Source organism: Heteronotia binoei, chromosome 7 (genome assembly GCF_032191835.1).
Source record: "Heteronotia binoei isolate CCM8104 ecotype False Entrance Well chromosome 7, APGP_CSIRO_Hbin_v1, whole genome shotgun sequence".
In the NCBI taxonomy this organism is placed as follows: domain Eukaryota; kingdom Metazoa; phylum Chordata; class Lepidosauria; order Squamata; family Gekkonidae; genus Heteronotia; species Heteronotia binoei.
Genome location: NC_083229.1, coordinates 105,208,288 through 105,232,898, shown reverse-complemented (window position 1 = coordinate 105,232,898; position 24,611 = coordinate 105,208,288). Strand labels below are relative to the sequence as shown.

General features: G+C 40.0%; 1 protein-coding gene across 1 annotated transcript in view; it reads left to right on the top strand.

Annotated features, from left to right (window-relative positions):
- The window catches only part of CDKAL1 (CDK5 regulatory subunit associated protein 1 like 1), a 406,460-nt gene that overhangs the window by 361,254 nt on the left and 20,595 nt on the right, over nucleotides 1–24,611 (top strand). Inside the window, exons 12-13 of the mRNA XM_060244150.1 lie at nucleotides 17,626–17,709; nucleotides 19,191–19,355. Of these exons, the coding sequence (XP_060100133.1) occupies nucleotides 17,626–17,709; nucleotides 19,191–19,355 (249 nt within the window). The remainder of the gene's footprint in view (nucleotides 1–17,625; nucleotides 17,710–19,190; nucleotides 19,356–24,611) is intronic.

Below are 24,611 nucleotides of genomic sequence, written 5' to 3'. Positions count from 1 at the left end.
AAATAGATAAAATACATGGTTGCTATTTTTACCCTTAGAGTTTGTGTAAGATCAAAACTCCTCCTGCATAAACAGTAATTGGCCAGAACACTTTTAGTGAGTCTGTTGGTGGTAGCGAGGCCCTGGAAGATGACTAACAGCTCGAAGCAAGCTGGTGTTAACATGGTGGAAAAGTGTGTGTTCTATCATACCACTATTAATATTCCATTTTAATGTTTTGAATGGGGATCCTCTCTGATCCTCTCACCCTTTTTGCCTCCTTCCCAGTCCACAGTCAGTGCTTAACTGTCTCTTTTTCAACTGTCAGTTCCCAACTGTCATTTCTTAAGTGGCTCTTCTCCACAGAATTCCATTTGAATAACTTTCACTCAGAGGTTCTCAGACTCTGTTAAGCATTAACCCTTGACAGTCCATCACAGATGTTCATTTCACAGTGTCTGTAACATCTCCGGTTCTGTATGACAAAATCTCCCTGTTGGACTATTAGTGTCATAGCAAAGTTAATGTGATCAGAACAGCTGGATTCAGGGGGAAATGAGTGTGATTATTATTTGTTTTGGGAGACAGAAGGAAAGACATAACCATGCTGCTTTTGAAAAGGATCTTTAATGGGATAAATGAGAAGGGGGAATATTTCCATGTCTGTTATATTCACAATGTGGTTTCCACCAATACAGTTTGAATTAATACAGTATGCATCAGGCTAGAATTCTTTTCTTGTGAGTAATTTTTTCTGGCCATGGAATCTTTAATTGAGGTGATGAAAGAAGTCTATCATGAATATCATTCTGCCAAGCGTTGATAAACAGCGTAAGGTTTTCTTGATTAATGAGGTATGAAATTTATTGTCAAGCAAGGCACCACTCAGTGATTTTTTTTTAATTTTACTTGCTGTATTCTGCAATGGAATTATATCAAATGTTGAAAATAAGTAAGAAACAATTTACAAGCCTAATCTCTTTAAAGTCACTGTATCATCCAGCAGTATTTGTACATCTGTTTCAATAGTTCAAGGATCCAAACTTGCTTCCTTCTCACCACAATGATTGGGAAAGCAGGAATTCCAGCCAGTGTGGACAAAAGGAGTTCCTTACTTTGCATTATGGTAACATTCTGTTGTGTTAAAAACTGGGTGGGACTCCGTATTGATCTAGCCTTTCAGTTGGCTGATTTGTGATAATGAAGAATGAATGTTTTGGTCCCTTGATCCAGCCTTACAGCATAACATCTAGTTCAAGTCTGACCACATATGATGAATGCTCTACCATTCTCACTTAGTGGATAAGTACAAGTCTGTAGAATTCATGATTTTTATTTTTCTAAACCCCTGGGTTTACAAGGTCATATTCTGTAGGCACAAGTTAAGTCAATTAGTGGAGGGAGTAATTTATTACTTTGCTGCCTGAAGTTCTCTAGGAGGATGGGCGCCCCTCCTAGGAACAGCATAGGGCCAGTGTGTATCTTCAGTGGAAGAGATCCAACCCCTGGTGCATCACTTGTTTTATGAAGGAATCACTTTGAGGAGAGAGCAACAAGTGATGAAACACCTCATCTCTGAGTTTATAGGAGTAAGGCCCGTTGTGGAGAAAAATTCAATGAGCTCTGTGAGTCCTCCCCTCCCATTGCTGTTTTCCCACCCACCCAAGTGAAGGCATTCACTCCCCCCTCCCCAAGGGGAGCTGATTTCTGCCATCTGGAGAGCAGTTGCTTGGAGATTGGCAACAGTGGCTCCCAGGAGGAAATGGCTACCCTAGCCCTGGCAGCACCCTCTGGGTGAATTGATGCCACCTGACTAGCATGACTTAACTAGACCTGACTGCTTGCTCCTGTTCAGTGGCAGTCCGTCCATGACAGCCGGTGTGACTCTGCAGTGGCCAACTCCAGGTTGGAAATTTCGGGAAGTTTGAGGGATGGAGCCTGGAGAGGGTGGGTTTGAGGAGGGGTGAGACCTCAGACAGGTACAATGCCATAGCCTCCACGCCCAAATCAGCCAGTCTCCAGGTGGAGGCTGAAGATCTCCTGGGATCATAACCAAACTCCGGACAACAGATTTCTGTCCCCATCCTGGAGAAAAGAACTGCTTTGGAGGGTGGACTCTGTGGCATTATATTCAGTCAAGGCCTCCCCCTCCCTAAACTCTGGCTTCCTTAGTCTCCACAACGAAATCTCCAAGAATTTCCCACCAACCTGGAGCTGGCAGCTGTAGTCAGGAGTGGGCCCAAAGAGTTCTGCCTCAAAGGCCTCCTTCCCCCCCCCCTTCCTTCTCAGGAGCAGACTCCCTGGTCCTGCAAGGTAGGTTTTGTGCACTCAGAGTGGCAGCAGGCTCTCAGTGTCTCATGCAGAGTTTTTTATGGACATGGCAGGGATTGATCTTACGAGGCTCTGCTTGGCAAGCGGATGCTGTATCACTGAGCCGCAGCCCCTGCTATTGTCATCCCTCTGGACTTGTTAATAGCCTTCCAGTGTCAGTTGCAGAGAATGTGAAGGTATTTTCTCTCTGCAGCAAGACAGGAATTGTAAACGATGAAGGTTATTTAAGCTACTAGTGGGAATTTGTGCAAAGGCTGGTGATGATGTGTCTTTCCCCCCATCCACAAAGTATCCTGGCCGTGTGATGCATTGTTGAAAGCCACCCCCCCCCCGCAATCCCCGAGGCACATCCCCCACCTGTGTCATGCAAGTTAAAGCATTTCCCAACAGAGGCCAACTCTCTCCCTCCTCAGCACAAAATCCTCACTGGGCAATCCAGCACATTAGTGAAACCACCACCACCCCAGCTTGGGTGACACAGGCATTAGTGGCTCCAGCAGTTGCTGTCTACCTTGGTAGAGGTTGGGCCAGTGAGGAGTTCTCAGGATCCGTTGGGGGAGCCCCATGTTATTTAGTTAACCAGGCACAACCTTTTTTGATGTAATCTTCAAAAAAAAAAAAAACAAGGGGCAAAAACAGCATTTTCCAGTCTGCTAGGAATCCACCTTTCTTGTTTTGATTTTTCCTGACAAAACAGGCTAGGAAAAGCATATTATACAGGTCTCTCCCACCTCCCATACAGATTTCTAGTTCTGCTTTTCTTAGTTCACATAACACCAAACTGCCCAGCAAAGCAAAGGTTCTTCACTTATCTTGCATGCCAAGCTGACTTCAGCATCAGAGAAGCTTAAGAACTCAATACATCAAATCGCCCTGCTAAACCTGTTGTTTAGTGCTGGCCATTGTGTCCTGTCATTCCTGTGACAGAATGTCATAGCTTTTCTTTCCATTGCCAGCATCTGGAGGAATCCGATATGCTGCCTTCTCATTACACAAGGGACAAACATCAAGCGGTCATGATGGAAACCAGTAAAGCCAGACAGTTGCAGGCCGCTGCGTCATCTCACTGCTAGAAATATGTATTATTTTCCTTCCAACCCCTCACTTCAAATTGCCTGACATGTCGAACATTCTGACTTTTAATTTACTGTGACAAATTTACTCCTTCTGCCTTGTTTATTTTTTCCTGTTGCTCTCTAAGTAAATAGGGGAACAAAATTTTGAAGATTTTCTTTCAGCAATTTGGCATGTTCTGAAGTGAATCGTACCTCCTTAGCCAGGCATTTTATTAGGAAATAGAAACTGATGCAGTAGAAATAATATATAGCATCAGTTTATGTATTTGATTTATATTCAATGGGGGGGCGGGTAGTTAGACATGGATTGGGTCCAAAAGTGGCCTTACATAAGTGAGTGGTTCCCTAACCCATGGGCTGCCAACCTCCAGATGGCACCTGGAGGTCTTCTACTGTAAGCCAAATTGTCCTCAATGAGAGGTAGGGGAATTAGAGTGGTGGGCAACTATGGCTCAGCGGGATACAGAGAGCCAGTTTGGTGTAGTGGTTAAGTGTGCGAACTCTTATCTGGGAAAATCGGGTTTGATTCCCCACTCCTCCACTTGCACCTGCTAGCATGGCCTTGGGTCAGCCATAGCTCTGGCAGAGGTTGTCCTTGAAAGGGCAGCTGCTGTGAGAGCCCTCTCCAGCCCCACCCACCTCACAGGGTGTCTTTTGTGGGGGAGGAAGGTAAAGGAGATTGTGAGCTGCTCTGAGACTCTTCGGAGTGGAGGGCGGGATATAAATCCAATATCTTCTAAATCCAATATCTATGTATAGAGGAGATTACCTCCAGAACTTTCCTCCAAATAGATAGATCCAAGTAGGAAGTCGTGTTGGTCTGAAGTAGTAGAACAAAATAGGAGTTGATTGCACCTTTAAGACCACTTTAGTTTTATTCATGCACACGAAAGCTTATGTTCTGAATAAAACTAAGCTGGTCTTAAAGGTGCAGTCGACTCCTCTTTTGTTCCCTCCAAATAATGAGAATAGTTGGAAAAATATAAATGGTGTTTGTTATAAAAATCAGTCAAGCATACAAGGAAGGAAGGGAATTGATTATTAATAAGGGAATTCCCTTATTAGGAAGGGAATTGAAAACAAATCAGCCAGTATCATAATGCCCCTGTATAAGTCGATGGTGCGGTCTCATTTGGAGTACTGTGTGCAGTTCTAGTCACCGCACCTCAAAAAGGATATTATAGCATTGGAAAAAATCCAGAAAAGGGCAACTAGAATGATTAAAGGGCTGGAACAGTTTCCTTATGAAGAAAGGTTGAAACGCTTGGGGCTCTTTAGCTTGGAGAAACGTTAACTGCGGACTGACATGATAGAGGTTTACAAGATAATGCATGGAATGGAGAAAGCAGAGAAAGAAGTACTTTTCTCCTTTTCTCACAATACAAGAACTCGTGGGCATTCGATGAAATTGCTGAGCAGACAGGTTAAAATGGATAAAAGGAAGTACCGGTACTTCTTCACCCAAAGGGTGATTAACATGTGGAATTCACTGCCACAGGAGGTGGTGGCGGCCACAAGCATAGCCACCTTCAAGAGGGGTTTAGATAAAAATATGGAGCAGAGGTCCATCAGTGGCTATATATATTGGCCGCTCTGTGACACAGAGTGTTGGACTGGATGGGCCATTGGCCTGATCTAACATGGCTTCTCTTATGTTCTTAAGGGAAAAAATTCATTCAACACTCATACAGACCTAAGAAAATTAGAAGGAAATCGATAGGGGTAACATGAAGGGGAACACAGACAAAGTGATACTTTACCTATCATCGTCTTCAGTTGAAGCTCCAATAGCAATGAAAAAGGGAAGGGGGGCAAACCACAGCCAGCGAATCTTACTAATGGGGACCCTAAACTGATCAGGTTTGGGAGGTGAATCTATACAGCAGGGTAGGGATACTGTCAGATGCACACCTGAGGAGCCATGGGTCAGATTCTTTAAGGACTACCCTAGACTCTTGGGGTTGAGGTCAGATGACCTGTGACACAGGGGTCAGGTGGGCTATGACAATGGGGCATGTGGTATGTGACCTCAGAAAAGGGGAGGCTCCGTGGTCATGTTTGGAAAGTAACAGGGATAATGGGCTTAGCATAACTGAACAAAGTTATCTAATGTGACACCCAACCTACACAATGGTGTTCTCCGGGTCTGGCGTGGTCTTTGTTGTTGACTTATCTTTGTTGTTGACTCATCACACAGTCTTTTGGGTGATATTCAGCTCAGAATGGCTACCAGGATGCACACGGAAATAAGCTTGATTGCTTTATGGAAATGTCCAGGTTGTACATTGAGTACGGGGGGGCTCCCACTTCGCTCTCATGGCGTCCCAAAGGTGCAGGAAGATGATCACCAATTCTGTCAGCTCTTGCAATGGCTTCCCTTTCAGGAGGGCTGAAAAACCACATCGCTGGACAGCTCATGGCGTCCACGTGATCTCTTGCTCCGCAGGGGACTTGTGCATGATCACAAGCTGGGAGTCCTTTTGACTGGATTAGGGTCTGTCTGTGGGGACATTGCCTTGAGGACTGAGGCCCAAACAGCTCACATAGGCCTGGCAGGCAGTATGGCCTATGCCTGAGTATAGATGTGTGAGAGAACTGGAAGTCCAGGCATCCTGGCAACTAGACCAGAAATCACGATGTTTGTATAGAATGTAGATGGGGCTTTGGCTCACACTACTATTAAAATGGATTGCCAGATGATCAAACTCAGTTCCTCTGGAGAAAATGGCTGCTTTGGAGGGTGGATTCTGGCATTGTACCCTGCTGAGGTCTCTCTGCTCCGCAAATCCCACCATCCTCAGTCTCTGCCCCCCCCCCCATGATTTTGTTCCTCCATGTCATTTCAGGGTTTGTTTAATAAGAGGCTTTTTGTGTACTGAATGATATGTTGCTTTTAGTACCACATTACATAGCTGGAATGGAAGTTATTGTGTAATTATTCCTCTTAGGACAGAATGGAAAAGAAGTCACTAGGTTTTAAAGCTTTGGATTCTATGTATATCGCTTGCAAGTAGACTTATGAAAGGCAAACTTTTAACTCCACATAAAATTAATCCAAAATTCTATATTCTGAGCATTCCTTGGAATTGTGATGACTTTCTTCAAATTCTGAAATTAGCAAATTAAATTTTAAACAAAGAAATCACAAATGGAGGCTCATCTGCACTGTCTCCTTAGTCTGTATTATTATCCATTATATAGAGGTTAATAAATTTCAGTTTGGTGTAGTGGTCAGAGCCAGTTTGGTGTAGTGCTTAAGTTTGTGGATTCTTATCTGGGAGAACCAAGTTTGATTCCCCATTCCTCCACTTGCACCTGCTGGAATGGCCTTGGGTTAGCCAGAGCTCTGGCAGAGGTGGTCCTTGAAAGGGCAGCTGCTGTGAGAGCATTCTCAGCCCCACCCACTTCACAGGGTGTCTGTTGTGGGGGGAGAATATATAAAAGATTGTAAGCCGTTCTGAGTCTCTGATTCAGTGAGAAGGGCGGGGTATAAATCTGCTTCTTCTTCTTACTGTTACAATTAAATGCTACTTACTTACTTACTTAAAAAGTCCTGGACTGAAAAAATGTGTGTATATTTTCACCACTGTAGTGGTGTATATGCAGAAATACTGAATTAACACAAGGCCCATGGATGCCAGTATCTCATGTGGCCAAAGTAGATGATAATCATATTTCATCATTTGCTGCTTTTGTACAGTTCAGGGATTTAATGGTTTGTTTGCTGTACTGTCATGTGCCATAACAAACATATTGTAAGTCTCAACCATCTGTCATAAAATGCTGATCTATTTGGGTTATAAATAAGTATATTGTAGCTATAAAGTAAAACTACATGATGCAAGTTATCATGGAAGTTATTCTGTTATCTGTTACCATAAGTTCACATATTAGGACGGGAATATGAGCATGTGATTGTAGGAAGTTTATCAGAACAGTTACTGTTAGGAAAGGTGATCAGTGTGATTTTAAAATGGCACAAAATATATCCTGATATTACTTCAGTGCAGTTGCAGCCTAAGCGGCATGAATCTGTAGTTAGAGGCACACATGAAATGGGTCTGCTCTACATGTGTTTCACTTATAGGATATAACCAAATATTTTCATTTCCAGTCTATACCGTATAAACCATACAGCTCATGCTGCTGACTTCACCATATGTTTTGAAGCAGAAAGCAAATTTCCAAAGTTGCAAACGATTTCCAAGGAAAATAGGAAATACATGGCATTACTTTTTGAAAGACCTCATTTATCAATTGGGTTGGCTTATGTTTCATATTGCTTGTACCAATAATCAAAAATCAGTCCTTTATCTAGAAAGATTTTTTTTAAGTTGAGACACTTGCTAATCAGTGCAGATTAAAAGATCTCTTTTACCAGTTTTCATGAGGTGAAAACTAGTGGTAGCAGTGTATTTGGATTTTCCAGGCTGCAACATTATTCCTTAGGCAATATGCTATGATCCAAAGGGCAGATTCAGGCACATCTCAAGATCCTTCCTACTATTTCTGCAGAAGGCTATGCACCAAACCTCTTAAACTACTTTCTAAAACTTTTTTTAATACCAGCAGTTTATTGCAGGGAGCTACTGAAGCAATAGGTGTTGTACAAAAGACTCGGGAAGATAATTTGTTTAGATTCTGCCATGTTTTTTCTCTGTTTACTCTTCAAACAATTGCTGCTGAATAGTGATATGTAATTAATATTTGTCCATTGTAATCAAGTTTTGTTTAAGATCTAAAAAAGTTCTTGAATGCATCCATCTTGCTTCAGAAGAGTGATCAAATGCATTTACATTGACAAATGATCCAGATAATTACTGATTTCCACCTGATACTTTAACTTCTTCCATTAGACAGTGAGCATTTTCTTTTCTTTTTTCATTCCCAAAGTGAAAATACAGAATTCACAAGCCCAACACCTGTTCTGATCTCTGTTTTGCAAGGCAGAAACTAGACTAGACAGATCATCTATGATGAAATATTTGGAACAGCTGAAGAGGAATCTAATTTCCTGGCAAGATGACAATTATGTTACATACTGGACAGAGCCACTGGATAGACCAATCTCAGCACACAGCAGTTGTTGGAAAGAGTAGAATTTCAGCCTCTGGAAAAGTGAAGCAATTGAGCCAAACAGGCTGAATCAATTTAATTGGGATATGCAAAGCTCAAGAGACTAGTGCTGCACTTTTAAAAAAATATTAGGTCATGAAATTTACCAAAAAAAGCCCTAACTCACAAAAGTTTAAACCATACACACACAAAAAGATACACTGTGCATTTGAATTCCCTTTTTAAAGTCATAGCAGTCCTAACATTGTATTATAGTATGATTTTTTTTGATATTATGTAGAAATTGATACGTTAGCAAATGAATGGTTTTAAAGCAGCCTTGAATGTACTTTGTGATTGTGGACTTCATCACATAATGTAAGGTTATTTTCTAGGAAAGAGACATTGTAGTGACGATATAGGCAGTAAAGAAAGTTATCATGGAAACATAATTTTAAGATGTTGTTGCTTTTAAACCGTCCTTGTATATTTAAAGGATGTATAGATCACCTTCCATCATGTGGTTCCCAGGCACTTAACAATCGTTTAAAAAACAAAACAAAACTATGAACCATCATTTTCCAAACAAAATCCATAGTAATATACTTGACTTCAGATTTGCATGCCTTCCCTCTGCACTATTTTTTCCCCTCTGGTTTATTTATTATGTATTCTGTGTTCCCATTCTGCATCTACAAGCAAAACTCGCATTTCTTGCCTAATTAAGGTGAACACACGTGGGGGTGGCATTCAATTTTTGTTAATTACATGATTTTTTTTTTTTGCAGCTGCGCATTAGCCTCTAGCAAACACCTTCCATTTAAATCCTCATGACTCATGCCTTTTAGCATTAGGTCATTGAATGAAAGGGACCAGGGCAACAGCGAACAGAAAGTGAACTGAGCACTGAAGAGAGGAAAGCAATGCAGAAAGGGGGGGGGGGGGGGAGAATCCAGATGGATGTATACAGTAAACACAATGGCAATACAAAACAACAAAGAAAACCTGACTGATACTACAACAAAAAGGAGGCGAAACACCAGTGCAGAATAGACCAATACCTGGCTTGCATCACCTCAGCCATCTCTACCTTTTGCTTAGAAAGGTGGCATTGAACTCATAGATTCATCTTCAGCCGTCCTGACCTTTTTTTGTTTAAACAAATGAAAAGCAAGATATGTTTTAATGTGATTTTTTAATGGAGTGATTAAAGTTTTATTTATTTCAGAGCTGTTGGGCGTAAACTGTTAATTTGTCTACCTCATCCTACATCACCGATATCTTCCATGTTTATTTTCTTCCTGTGTTCTGTCTCCAAATGATTTGTTCATTACTGCTGAAAAATGGGCTGTGCCCATTGTGAACATAATATAATTTGCCTTCTCATAATTTCCAAGTTGGCCGCTCTGCCTGAAGGATTACATTGGCAGTACAAAGATGCGTATCTAAACTCATTAATTTAATCTTATAGTACCTCACAATATTGAAGAAAACAGTAATTGAAATCCAGCTCCCTACTGATATATAATAAAAGCATAGCTGAGTTGAATTCATTCCCAAGGTATCTGGATTCCAGCTTTATCTTTTAAGCAAAACAGAGGCTGAACAAGGGCCCAGATAACAAAAAATGGGAGGAATCCCTGTTGAATTCCAGATTTTTAACAAAAACCAAAAGGTGACTCAGGGTATATTAAAAACTGATAGATTTATTGTGCCACAAGCTTTCATGACCTAGAATCCACTTAATCAGATGCCTGAATTATCTCTTCAGCATCAATGAAGTAGAATTTTATCCACAAAAGCTTCTGTTACAATAAAACTGTTAATTTCAGGCTCTTGATGTATTAGACAGTGATGTGTTCTCACAAAGAAAACATAGTACTTTTAAAAACATCTTCTGCTGTAATTTGATGTATATCTTTTGTATATTTAAATTGCTATCAATGAATAATATATCCATATAAATATTTCTAGCATATTTCTTTGGGGCATTACATATTTGTCATCCCAATATTATGTTTTGGGTATTGTCTCTGAATCCCTTTATGCTGGCAGCAGTCTGTACCAAACAAGGCTTGGATGATTATTATTTTAAAATAATAAAAGTGCGCCTTTTAATTCTCCACTTGAGAGCAAAGGAAAAGATCACCCTTTCTCTTGAAGATTACTGTCCTGTTCTATGAACAAATATTTCTGTTAAAAATGTCTACCTTGAATGCACTGAGAGAGAGAAAGAGAGAGATTATGCAACAAATATTATCAGTACAAGTATTCTTTTAATGCTCCAGGCCCCTAAAGTAAGGTACAGAATGATGCCATATTGATTTTCTTCTCCTCTTCCCCCACAGGAGCTTGTGTGATCTTGAAAATTCACAAACTGATGCTGAAATTCCATTTTAAGAACAATGAGTTAGTTGTTTAAAGTAATTGTAAATAAAAACTGCTATTATGTTTAAGTACCTGGCTGCAACTGCAACAGCGTACGGAGTACTTTTTGCAAACATCTGTAAGCCATGGACAGGTTTCGGTTTGAAATCTGGTGCCAGTGTGACAATGCACTGGCAGGCTATAGCTGAGTTCATATATGAAATGGAGAAACTTTTGCTCTCCAAAAGTATGTTAACATGTATTGCCCTGGTCTGGAAGGCCTCAGGCTAACCTGATCTCGCCAGATCTTGGAAGCTAAGCAAGGTCAGGCTTGGTTGGTAGTTGAATGGGAGACCACCAAGGATGGGAGACCATCTAGGGTTGCTGTGCAGAGGTAGACAATGTCAAGCTATCTCTGTTAATCTCTTGCCTTGAATACCATATGGTCACTACTGTCAACTATATGATCATGTGAACCTATGAATCTATGTCATTAGTGGCATCTGAATTTCCCTGTATGTTTCGGCATTGGCTCCATTTTAGAAACTATCAGTAGACATTCAGTGAACTCCTTGCTCTCTCTAATTTTGGCAGAGGACTTCTGGCTTGTGTTCCTTGAAGGCAATCGTTATTTCCTGTATTTTTCTGTTTCAGGACAGGTTACTTTCCAATTTTATCAATTATCTTATTTTTTCAAAATCTCCCTTATTCTTTTAAAACTGGATATCTGTTCATTATTAATAGTTGCATGTTTGTTTATCCACAAAAAACCCCCAAAATTCAGGAATCCTTCTTCCCAAAGATTAAAAGCTTTTCAGTTCCTTTAATTTCTGCATCCATATTACGTCAGAGACAGCCCATTTAAGCGCAGTTGCCTTTTAAAATCGCATACCACTTCTTAATCAGGGTTCCATATCCAACCATTCACAAAAATAAAAAAAAAATCAAAATTCTTCTTCGAGAAAGCTTTCCACATCTTAATTTTGTTGATTGGAGTGTACCTTTTCTCTTCTCAATGTGGCCTGCCCTTCAACAGTGGGAGGAAGAATTCAACACCATTTTCCCCTCTCAGCATGACTTCACTAGATCTTAATTTCTGGTCTTGTTTTAATACTGCAACATAGGAGACCATTTTGATTTTCCCTTGTTTGTTTCGGGGCATATCACTTTCCCATTCGAATTCCACAGACGTCAGCGGGCTCTCTTTAGCACTCAACTCCTGTAGATTTGCAATTTCGTTAGCTTTCAGCATAAAACAACTCATTTGGTCTTCAATAAGTCGCATAAATAAGGCAAGATCCTGTTTCAGAGAGATGATATTTAATGATATCTTTTTTATAAGACATTTCACTAGGCAGTGCCATTTTTCTCTGACAGCAAACTCAGTCTCTTAGTTCAGATTGTAAAATAGCTTCAAGCTCCTGCTAATCCACATTCCACGACAGCTCCAGCTGAGATTTCAAATGCCATTCTTTCAAATACAGTCAGGCGATAGAGACAGATCTCTCTAGAATATATCTCTTTTATGTTCAGATCATATTGCAACCTAATAATAATCTGTTTAATATATGTCCAATTATAATCCGGGTTGATTGTAGTAGTTGTATTCAATCCAATTTAAACAGTTAAAGCTGCTCGTAACTATTCGAGGCCTCATTTCTCTTCTTTTGAGCTATTCTCTCATTGTTATGTAAGTGACCCATCAGGCATCGGAATAGGAAAACACCTACTTCTCAAGTAGAATCATCACATTAGGAGTAGAAAGATGCTACATCAAAGGTGTACTGGAGAAAACGAAAGCAAGAAAGCAGTCAGGCCTTCTTTTTCTGCTGGTGCGCCAGCTTTTCATTGCTGCAGAGCCTCAGGACATACAGTAAGCACAGGGGAAGCCGCCGCTGAACCCCTCTCTCCCCGTAAAAGTCCCATGCCGAAGAAAAAACCTCTTCCGGGCTTTTTCTATGGGGGCATCACTTCTGTGACACCCCTCCAACAGCCAGACTCAGAGGTGCTGCAGGAGGACGATCTGCGGACACCTCTGAAGCCAAGATGACGGAGCCTGGAAGTTTCGACAGGTTACTTTCTATGTATTGAGCAGCATGTTGCATTCCACGATGCCTGCTGCAAAAACAGATCTTGGAATTGGGCTGTTCAGCAGTTGTAAGAAGATGGAAACTTTATAAAGGACAGAAACAAACACAAAGATTTTTTTAAAAAACTTAAAGTAAAAAATGCTTAAAACATTAGCACACTTGCAATATTTATTTAACAGTCTCTGATAACTGACACCTCTTGCTCTGAATTATTTCATCAAAATCTGGAGACAATGTATGTGCTGTTCAGGTGTGCATCTGTAAGTTGCAAACCTCTTCTTGATTTGTTGACATTCATTACAGAAGGGTCAATGCTTTGAGCCTGAGACCCAGAGGAAAACATGAAATGGCTGGGTATTGTGAGATTTTGTACAAAAGTTGCTTTTTGTGCTGGTCAAGAACATGTGAAGGGCCTATGACACAGACTGAAGCCTATGTGTTTGTCTACAAAACTACAGTCTTCCCCAGAGAAATAACTACAACTGCTATGAGACAGTGTGAGAATACAGAGACAGCAATATATAGTGGTCATTATCAGCCTACTTATATGGGAAGACTAGGTTAAAATCCCCAGTCTACAAAGGAAATGTACTGGGTGAACTTGGTCTGGACACACACATTCAACCTAATCCACCTGACTGACTGTCTTGTTATTCCTCATCTAATTCACATTGCTTTCCTCCTGGCCAATGAAGGTTGTTTTCAGCAGATACCTTATGAGAAAAGAGTTTGCCCCTGTGATCAAACATCTATTGAAGACCTATCTCATGTCATATTTTATTGTGTAAAACATGAGGCTGAATGAAATAGGTTTTTGTATACCACTTTATCTCACCTTCTAGGAAGGTTGAATCAAGAGAAATTAGTATTCTGATTGTCAGATGGAGATAAATATATTAGTTTCCAAGTGACAAGATTTGTGGCTGCCATTATAGATTTTAAAAATGAGTAATGAGATATATTGTCTATTCTCCTTTTTACCACTTTGGGTTGTTTTCTTAGGATGGCATTGGATAAATTTTAAATTATAATTTATTATTGATAATTCAGCCTAAATTTTATCATTATTCATATAATTTTATTGTTGTATTGAATGTTTTATTGAGTTTTTTTATATTGCTGAGTCTGGTTGTTGGTTGCTATGGCATTTTGTTGCTAGTGCCGTAAAGATTGATTGATTGCTTTCTTACTGAAAAAGACTAGCTCATGAAGGCATGAATACAGAGGAAAGGGTGAGGCACCCAGGAGAACTCTGGCATCACAAGCCAATAAAACCCACAGACTCTCTCCATGTGTGTGTTTTGTTTGCTTCTCTCCATGGTTATGGGTTGGTTGTTGTTTTTGTTGTTGTTGCTGAGCACTAACTATTGTTAGAAATTAACTAATTGGTTGTGCATGATACTACTGTAAATTATTTCAAAGCTGAAGACAGATGAATGCCCAAAATGAAGGGGATAGGAGGAGCTGGAGCCCATGAGTCCATAAAGCATTCCTGAGTGGACATTAGGCTACATTACATCTGTGTGGAGCCACTAAGATGTGATTAATGTGGGAGATATGGACAGATGTTAATAAAACAGAATATAATACCTTGTCTTCCTACTGTGTATTCAATAAAGTAAACAATTACTCAGTTTGAAATTATGAGGCAAATGCTATACTTCCTAGTAATTTGTGAACTTCAGATTTTGCAGATGGTAAGCATCCTCATGTATGTTCCCAATAACAATTTCTGTTTGAGCCCTGTGGTTTGGTCACTTTGAGATGTTATTTTAGATCTATAATCGCTGAATGCTTAATCAACTAGAACTTTGTAACACTTAAATTTTATTGCACCATTGCAGAAAATAGGAACAACAGAAAAGGACTGTAAATCTGCACAACATAACAGAATTGAAAAGGAAGCAGATAGATCGAGGCCCGGTTGTCATTTTTAGGTCACTGCTGACATCTCTAAATATAATTTTCATATGAACTGCATTTCGGGGCTTGTATATGCTTGAAGAAGCGACATTTTCACAGCAGGAGACCAAATCAAAATGAAGCAGTCAGATGCAGGTGCACACTAATGGAAGTGGGCTATTTACCCCGAAGCAGGATCGCTGGGATGCAAAAGCAGAAACTCTCCAATGGCCATGCTATTTCTCTCTGATATAATATATCTCCATGCCAAACAGTAGTGGAGAAGGGGGGGGGGGGAATAATAGTTCTTTCACTTGTAGTTAATGAGATGCATTGCCCGATGCTGAACAACTGAGGCACTTCCTTTTGTTATGCTAACTAAAAGCTATTCAAGCCATCTTTCTTTGACTTCTATTTAATCCTTCCTGATTCTCTAGCCTCCAGCCAGGCAGAGAAATAGTTGAAAAGATGGAGCTCTGCACTGTGTACATCTGTTGCCTTGAACAGTTTCTTCAATGCTAAATGAGATCGAGCATGGGCTTAGTGTACGCAGATTTATGCACAGAACACAATATTAAAAATTGCTCACCATAGGCAAACCGTATATGATATTTATACAGTAGTTGTCACTTAATATTGCCTGTCATCAGCAGCAAGTGTTTACCAGCATTTTTTAAAACAAGTGGCTCAGAATAAAACTCAGTTTTCACCAAAAAGCACACAGCTTGAAAGCTCAGCAAAAGTTCCTGGCTAGTCCTGGGATTCCAAATTCTGTGATCTCTTAGCTTCTTGTCCCAAGCCAGCTGTGTCCCTCTGTGACATGAGAGAAGCTAGGCCTGTGGCTTCCCATGAGGGGGCATGAGTCTTCCCACTGACAGTGCAGGTCCACTAGTCTGTCAGAAGAAGATGCATGGTGAAGAACAACTCCACCTGTGAGATGTGATCTTGATTTTGCCATTTGTGGCAGATGCTTTGTAATATTGGTCTGCTGTCTGCCTTGAATCCTCTAGAATAGGCCATACCCAGCACTTCATTGCCAAATGAGCCCTGTACCTCAGGGACAAAATGCTCGAGATGGAAGGGTGCACTCTGTATTTAATGTGTATGGCCAACAACAACAAACTTTATTGGCATTATACACTAAGAAGTATACAAGAAATAAGGAGCACTTAATACAACTAACGCAAATCATGCCTTTTTGAAGCCAGATACAAAAAAATTGCCACCATTTCAATAGTTACAGCGTTTTTCAAGGAAAGAAGAAAATGGGACTTATAATTATCAGATTGGCCTATTAAATCCACTAACAACTGATCCAAATACTTAACACGAATGTCAGAGTAATAATCACAATACAGAAGAACATGCACAATAGTTGTAGTGTATGGCTGTTCTGTTGCAAGCTGCCAGCCAATAAGAAGATGATGGATTATAGCTTGAGTGTGACATTAAATGCAGAAGGAGATTTTGGACAATTTATTATGACCAGAAAACTGAAAGCTTGTATGACACTTTGATCTGAAAAGGTGTGCTTGCACATGAAAGCTTATGCCTTGAATAAAACTTTGTTGGTCTTAAAGGTGACACTGGTCTCAAACTTTATTCCACCTTGATCTGTATTTTAGCAATTATCCTGAATTTTTCGAGTGCAGAACTCAGATTCGTAAGACTATATAGGGGGGAGAAAAAGTGTGTTGATAATCACTTTAATACTAACATGACTGCATTTACTCTGCACCAAGCTAAGTGGAAGAGATCTAATTGAGTTCACTGGTCTCAGCCATCTTTTTAAAGTACATGAAATCACTTCAAAATCATTGTGAATTGTGTTTACATTCATCCATGTATTTGAATGGTCTTTCAAAGGTAGGCATGATAACTTGCCAGTAAGAAGTACAGCAATCCCGATATGTACCCATTTGCTTTAATGAAATAAATAAGGAAAAGAGGAGATGATGGCTATAAAGAATTGATAGTGTGATATTTTGGTTAAAGGGTCACCCTTCAGTCAATTCCAACAGGAAAAATAATTTCCTTTGAGAGTGTTTACCCAACAAGTATACAACATCTGTTTTTTTAATGCAAGCCTCACCTTTGCTGTCATAGACAGGCTTGTTGTTTTAATAGTTGAGATTATTAAGGTCCTGCAGTGCAAATTCTCCCCCAGTGGAATACCAGGAACTTTGAGACTACTAGATCCTGTAAGAATTTTATGCTCCTTTTTGTTCAGTGCACAAATTTTGCACAAATTTTTGCTTCACTTGTTTAATGTTTCCCAGTTCACAGTGGCTAATTATTATGCAGGTGACCACAGCAAAGATTATTAAGGTTAAACCTTAATAACACTCGTTTCTCAAACATGTATATATGTCTCTTTCATGGCAGTTCTATCTGATCAAAGGAGAATGATACAGTCTGAATGTTTCAAGATATGCAGAAGACAGACTGGTTTGTAACGGCAACCTTGAACATATGTAATGTGTTACAAAGCAGTGATCTTAAACCACAAGTGCTACAGTGGAAACATATTCACATGATGCATTAATATATGTCTTGTTGACATTCACAAAAAAAATCTTTACAAAAGCAAGCTTTAAAATAAATTACACTTTGATGTTTTCTGCGCCTTTTAATTTCCAGCAATCATGGATTTTTGTTATCTGTTCTGTGGGTAAGTTGAGGAAGTACTTTTTATCAGTGAGATGATAAATTATCCAGCGACAGCAGTATTAATTAGCACAGGAAGTTTCTAAACTACTGTTGTCTTCATTAAGTATTTTATGGCTTTACCTCTTCACTGATCTCCAGTTGTCTTTTTTCCACAGATTGGAGAGAGACAGAAAATTCTGGTTACAGAAGAATCTTTTGACTCAAAGTTTTACGTTGGCCATAATCAATTCTATGAGCAGGTACTCTTTTATAAGGGGTGGAGGACATGGGGCTTTCAGATTTTGAAGTGTATCACAGTCAAACATACATTCAAAACCCCATTAGCAACTAATTAAAATTCTAATTATAAATCAAAGATTATATTCATAGAAACTTAACTGGAATGTATAAAATCAATAGATATGAGGAGCATTCCAGGTTAGATTAAACAGATTACAAGGAGAACATGAGGAATGGATTTTTTTCCCGTCTTCTCTTTTCTGCTGCAATCCACTTTATTCCCTGAAATACTATTCCTGGGGGCTCTTGAGAACAGAGTGGGGTGGAATGTGGAGGTCTGCAGTTAGATGGATCTACAACACCCCTCCCCCTTTCTATCTACATTGTAGATACAAAAATCTCCCCCCCCCCCCGGCCTCACAAGTGATTAGAATTGTTGGTTGCATCCAGTTCTACAGCTTTAGGGAAGTTTCTTCAAGGATTATAAATATGTACAAATTCTAAATTGTACACATAATATAAAAGATGTAATAAATCAGCAGAATAGACATTTGGGGGGAAAGAATTTTTTCTTCAGCAGAGTGAACTCTTTTTCCTCCTCAATTCACTTCTGTAGTGACACACAAATCTAGCTCAGTGTTCCCTCTAAGCTGAGTTAGAGTGAGCTAGTTCACAGATTTTAAGCCTCCAGCTCACACATTTTTGTCTTAGCTCAGGAAGGATGACACCAGAGCACAATAATTTATTCAGTAGCTCACAACTTTAATGCCAGTAGCTCGCAAAGTAGAATTTTTGCTCATAAGACTTCAGCTTAGAGGGAACATTGATCTAGCTGCAGATTCAACACTGACTGAGGCAGGTCTTTGGCTTATTTTTTTTTTAATTCAGACGCCTGACATGTTTATCTAATTATGTATGAATCCATTTTGTTTCTAGTTGGAGCACTACTGTGGCATAAAAGAATAGGAAGTGATTTGTGAGTGTCACTATGCTGTACAGCTAGCTGGCTGCTCCTGGAAAGGGGGAGAATGGTTTCACTGAAGGAAGCAGATTTAAGCACACTAGGAAGGCAAATGCTTATTTACGATAGTCAATAGACAGAAGTCAGAGCATCAAGCCTAGATTTTATAGTCCTTTCACTATTTTAATGAGTCTCACAGCCATTTAAAAATCATGCAAAATGCAGTACTGAAACATAAGCATCCAGTAAATTTCTTAGAAAAAAAAGTAGGAAACATCAAGAAAACATTATCAGGAGAGTAATCTGAAACCTAAAAGAGATAGTAAATTGGTGCCTTACAGATATTACTTTTTCTGTCGTATCATACGCCTGCAAGTAAGTAGGAATGAAAAGTTGATCTAATGCTGCATAGGTAAAGCTATTACCAACATTTCAAGTACTACATCCAAGGGACTTGAGCTTTGAACTTTGATGGATTTATATTTGCATTTCTCTTTTATGAATGAAAAAAATATGGATATTCTTAATCATTCTTTAAAGGTTCTCGTGCCAAAAAACCCTGAATTCATGGGTAAAATGGTGGAAGTGGACATTTATGAAGCAGGGAAACACTTTATGAAAGGGCAGCCAGTTCCAGATGCCAGAGTGTTCAGTCCATCGATTACTAGACCATTAGCCAAGGGAGAAATTTCTGGTTTAACCGAGGTGAGTAAAGAACTTTTTAGATTTTGCTACTGTAGTAGCATGGTAAGCAAGCATGGTAAAACTAAGCTGTTTCTGTTGTTTCCAAGGCTGTTTATTATTGTTAATATCTTAAAAATCTGAATTTTAAACATATTCTACTAATGTGCCTAGATTTGTTCTATACTGAGGTATCTATACTGAGGTATTTGTATTTTGTTATGGTAAGGAGACAACCCTAGCAAATAGAAGGGATGAGGGGGCATGATTTTTAGCCTCCTAAACACAAGGACCATTTTCGCACACAGCTTACCTCGCAGTCACAATCCTGTTCCCTCTTCAGCGTCTGTCAGATTTCCCATCATCTGCGCCGGAGTTACAGGAAGTTCTGCGGCTTTTGCAAAGCAAATGTAAACTGTTTAGCGGTTTACGTTTGCTACGCAAAAGCTGCGGCACTTCCTGTAACTTTGGTGCAGATGGTGGGAAATCCGACCAGATGCTGCAGAGGGAACAGGATTGTGACTGCGAGGTGAGCTGTGTGCGAAAACGGTCAAGGTCTTCTTCACACATTACCCATTTACTAGCCATTGAAGTCAAACAGTCTATTTATTTTTATTTAAAACATATGCTGCTTTTCTATAAAATAGAGTCTCCATAGAGCCTTTAAAAAACAACAACTGCATGCCCACTATGCATTCACTGTGGGCAGAATGTCTACATGTGGAGAGATTCCATAATGTAGCCAGGTTTTCTCCCTTTCTTTCTGTGCATCCGGGTCAGTTACTTTCTTGAAATCCACTGGAAGCAAGATTGAAATGGAGTAAGAGCATTGGTTTCATTCAGAGGAGTTGATATGCTACTAACTGCTGATCACCTTGACTAGACATAGAAAGCTGAAAACTAACATATTCTCCAATACCAGAGGTTAAAGGGAAGGCTTTTTTTTTAACAGTGGAGGATTGATGTCATTGGCCTTACACATAATGGTACATTGATCAGTGTGGTTTCAAAGTACCTTGTCCACTGTTCTCAAGTGTCAATAAGTAAAGCTCAACCATTGCAGTCAGACAAGAGGAATGTGATGGATGAAAGGCAGATGGGGCTGACAGTTACAATGATTGACTACTTTGAAGGAGTCACACAGGCTAGGGAAAAACCCATTCACCAAATAGACTTGCATCTACAACCAGGAGAGAAAACATGCTATATCTTTGATATGCTAATACTTTTCTATTGGGCAACCTGGACCCGTTGGCCTTTTGGACTCTGAAACTTGAGGTCCAGATTGGCTAATGCTTATTTTTTAATATATATACATGTGGGGTGAGACCAGAAAAGAAACTGTCCCTTTTTTGTGAACTTGTGTGTGAGTGTGCTTATGACAGCATATGGAACTGCAGGTGAAGCTATACCAAAGGACCAGCAAGCCACTCCCCACATACATCCAGCTGTAACTCTCTAGCAAGGGGCAGGTGAACAGGATTCATAAGTCTTAATAGCTTAGCAGCATTTTCTTTGGACCGCCCACCATTGTCTCACTTTGCACAGTTATCCAATAACTCAGAAAGGCTACATTTAGAATCTGCTCAAATGAGTCCCTTGTCTTTAGACGCTAGTAGAGCTCCATTCTCTAGCACAAATGTTGAAGCTCATAAAAAAGATGATGATGCAGACAGTGGCTAGAGTGATGAACTCTCACTGAAGAGACCAAGGTTCAAAGCATGGCTTGTCACGAGCTCACTCAGTCACTCTTTCCCAGCTCAGTTTACCTCACATGGAATGTACTGAAAATAGAACAGAGGAGAGACAACCATACATGCCACCTGGAGCTAACTGAAGGAATGGTGAAAGGAAAATGTAATAAAGGGTGTGATTGTATTACTTCTTAGTCGATCCCATGTATGTTGCTATTCTGACAGAAATTGTGAACAAATAGTAATAGTAACTCCAAAGGGAGTTTGGAGTAAGACTCCTAAAACACCTTAATATATCCATGTATATATTTGTCTCTTTTTCCCCATGATGCTATCTTGATACAAAGCTTTTCCCACTGTTAGAAGCAACCATGAGTTAATAAATCCTTCCCTTACATTAACCATGGCCATTGACTGGTTAATGCAGGTTAACAGCTTTATTAACTTCAGGAAGGAACTCATGCAAATGAGTCAAGTAATTTATTAGAAAACACTGATGCCATTTTGACTTAGCGTCTTCGATTTGATTGCCGCATCTAGAGTAGAATTTTCTTTGCTTTACTAGGTTTGGACAGTTTGTGGATATCTGTATCTTAATTTTTTGTTAAACATATTGTAACTACTATTAGTCTTGCAGCAGCAACAGATGAAGGCTCTCTAAAATACTTCTGAGCTGGTACTATCAGCTATTTTATTTATTTGAAATGTTCTCTTTTGTTTTGACGAAGTTCAAAACAGCGTATAACCAATCATGTAAGATATTAAAACAGTTAAAATTGTCAGTGCATAAAATCCAAATACAACAAAGCCGTAATATTGCAAATATCCCTGGCAGCATCAACAAAACCACAGTATCAAAAAGTTTGAAAGCCCAATGGAGTATACAGCCTTGTATAACCTTCAAGGTAGAAACTGTATGTATCTCTTCCAGTGGACTGCTCCACACAGCAGAGGCTGCACTAGATAAGGCACTGGGTCTATTGGTTGCCATAAGGAACATCATTATAGACTCTACATGAATTCTTGGGCTATACTATTCAATTCACCCTTCTTACTGAGGTCTGCATACCTTCAGCTCACTTTTATCTAACATTATGAGGGCAAGGACGTCAAATGTGCGTGAGTGCTAATTAATACTGTGGTCCTCCACAACAAGCTATCCTGGCAATTAACTTTAAGGCTGGCTGCTGCAAACGTTATATTATTGTCCTGCACTAGATTTTTTTTTAACCCTGGTGTTCACAGTTTAGTGATTTTGATCACAATTTTATTATTATTTTTAAAACCCTGTGCAGTGTTTCCCATTTGCAGGGTCCTGATCTGGTACCGGGCCACGGAAGCCTCACTACTGGGTCACAAGAAAAGCCAAAGCTAGTCCTGCCTCCAGCAAAGCTAGCCCCATCCCATCTCTATGTTGTGCAGAGAGGAGCTGGGCTGCCTCTCCTTCCTTCTCCCCCACTCCCAGTGTTTGAGAGAAAAGCTAGCATCCACTGGCACTTTAGACCCATGAAGTGTTCTTCAAAGTATGAGCTTTCATGTGCCTCGCAGTATGTTCTTTTGGGGAGATTTCCCCGGGAGGCCTGGGCGGCAAAGAAGGGTGTGTGTGTGTTTTTCAGCCGGGAGGGGCGGGGAGTGGGCATTCCAGTAACTTTTTTTTTTTTACCAAATGACCCCTGGGCAGAATTTTTGTTGGCTGGGGTCATCTGATAGTGAGGAAGCCTTTTTTTTCTTTGCCCCTCCCTTCTTTCTTTCTTTCTTTCTTTCTTTCTTTCTTTCTTTCTTTCTTTCTTTCTTTCTTTCTTTCTTTCTTTCTTTCTTTCTTTCTTTCTTTCTTTCTTTCTTTCTTTCTTTCCCTGCAAGTGATGCTCTGTCTGTATTCTTGGTGCTGGGTGGGGGAGCAACAGTGGGAGTGCTTCTAGTGGCGTGGCCCCACTGGTTGACATTCTGGTGATTTTGGGGCATTGTATGAGGGAATTTTGGACTGGATAGTCCACTGGCCTGATCAACATAGCTCCTCTTATGTTTATGTTCTTTCTTAACATGTCTATCTGTTCCTTTCCTTTCCTTCCATTTCATTCTTTTCCTTTCTCTTTCTTTCTTTCCTTCAATTTTTACTGGATGAAATTTTTCTGTTCATCATACTGTTGTTGCAGACATAGGAGCTCTGCCAATGAAAAGTTGGCACCCCCAGTTGTAGCCAGGTGGCCTTCTATGAGATTTCTGTGTGAATGAGAGTAAGAGGTGTGGGGCAGAAAGAGATTATTGGAGATTTCTGCAGTATATCTCAACAGCACTGAAAGAGATGGTACTATGAACTTGGCACCATTTTACTGGTCCTGCTTTTAAAAGCTGTCTGACACCAAAACTAAACTCCTCCTGTAGATATTAAGAAGGATGAAAGTAGTTCACTGGCTAAGTGTCTGCACAACAGGTTGCTTTTAAAGGCATGGGAAACACAGCCAGTAAAAAGCTGCAAGTCCCTCATAAATATCCTTTTGGGGATAACTGCAAAAAAGCTTGTATGAACTTAATGTAACTTGAAATTAATTCATTAATTGCAGTACAATTCTTTCCTACCTTTCACAGCAATTTCCCAGTGTTTCAGTCAAGGAAAAGTATGAAAAATAGCTGTCGAAAGATTTTCTTGAAACCAAGCAAGCTTGGTTGTAGCTTGAGGCAGGGTTCCAGTAGTAACAGCTGAAGGAAGGGCCTACTAAATGTGTCAGCATATTTTGAGGTAGAGCAGCTGCCAGGGCCCAGTGTGGGTGGTACACAGTGCTGGCATTCCTAATGACAATGGCAACAGCACTCCCAACTGCATACACTGGCCAGTGCTGTTGAGGAAGGGATGTGTAGGTGGTGCAGGCAATTGAACATGGGCATTAGGAGTGCTTGCAAGCTGGAGAAGAATACACAAACAGATACGTGCATGCAGGTGTGGGGATGGAAAAGAGGAGCACCCACTTTCCACCCCCATTTTGACTCAGCATGAGTTTCAGAGATTTTTCTGAAAATAAATTTACTACAGAAAAAGAGGCAGGTTTGGGGGAGTGCCCTGGAAGTGACATCACAGGAAAAGGTTGGAATTTTGATTCAGTATGCCCCGGAAGTGACATCACTTGGTCCTTGACACCATAGGAAATGACATAATTCCTGTATCCCGGCTCCACCCCAAAGTCTCCTGGCTCCATCCCCAAATTTTAGTGGGCCACGATGGTGAAGTGTAAAAATAACCGGGCCACGGGAGAGAAAAGTTTGGGAAAGCCTGCCCTAGTGAATTTGGCAGCCAGAAATCCTTGCTATGGGATCCATGAAGTTCACCCTTCTTAATGATGCTATCCAAATATTGTGTTCAAACAGCAAGGACAAATATATTGGATTCTCAGTTTCACTATTAATTGTCTTGAGTCTCAAGATATAAGATGGAATAGAATTTTTAATTAATTAAACTACTATGGAAATCTTTTTGCACAAGTTTCAATGACATCTAAGCACTTTGTTGAAGAACCTTCTGGATGAGTTTGTTAGTGGTGGTTTTTTTAAAAAATGTCCCACCTGTAAAGAGTCCTTTCATGGTGCCTTACAA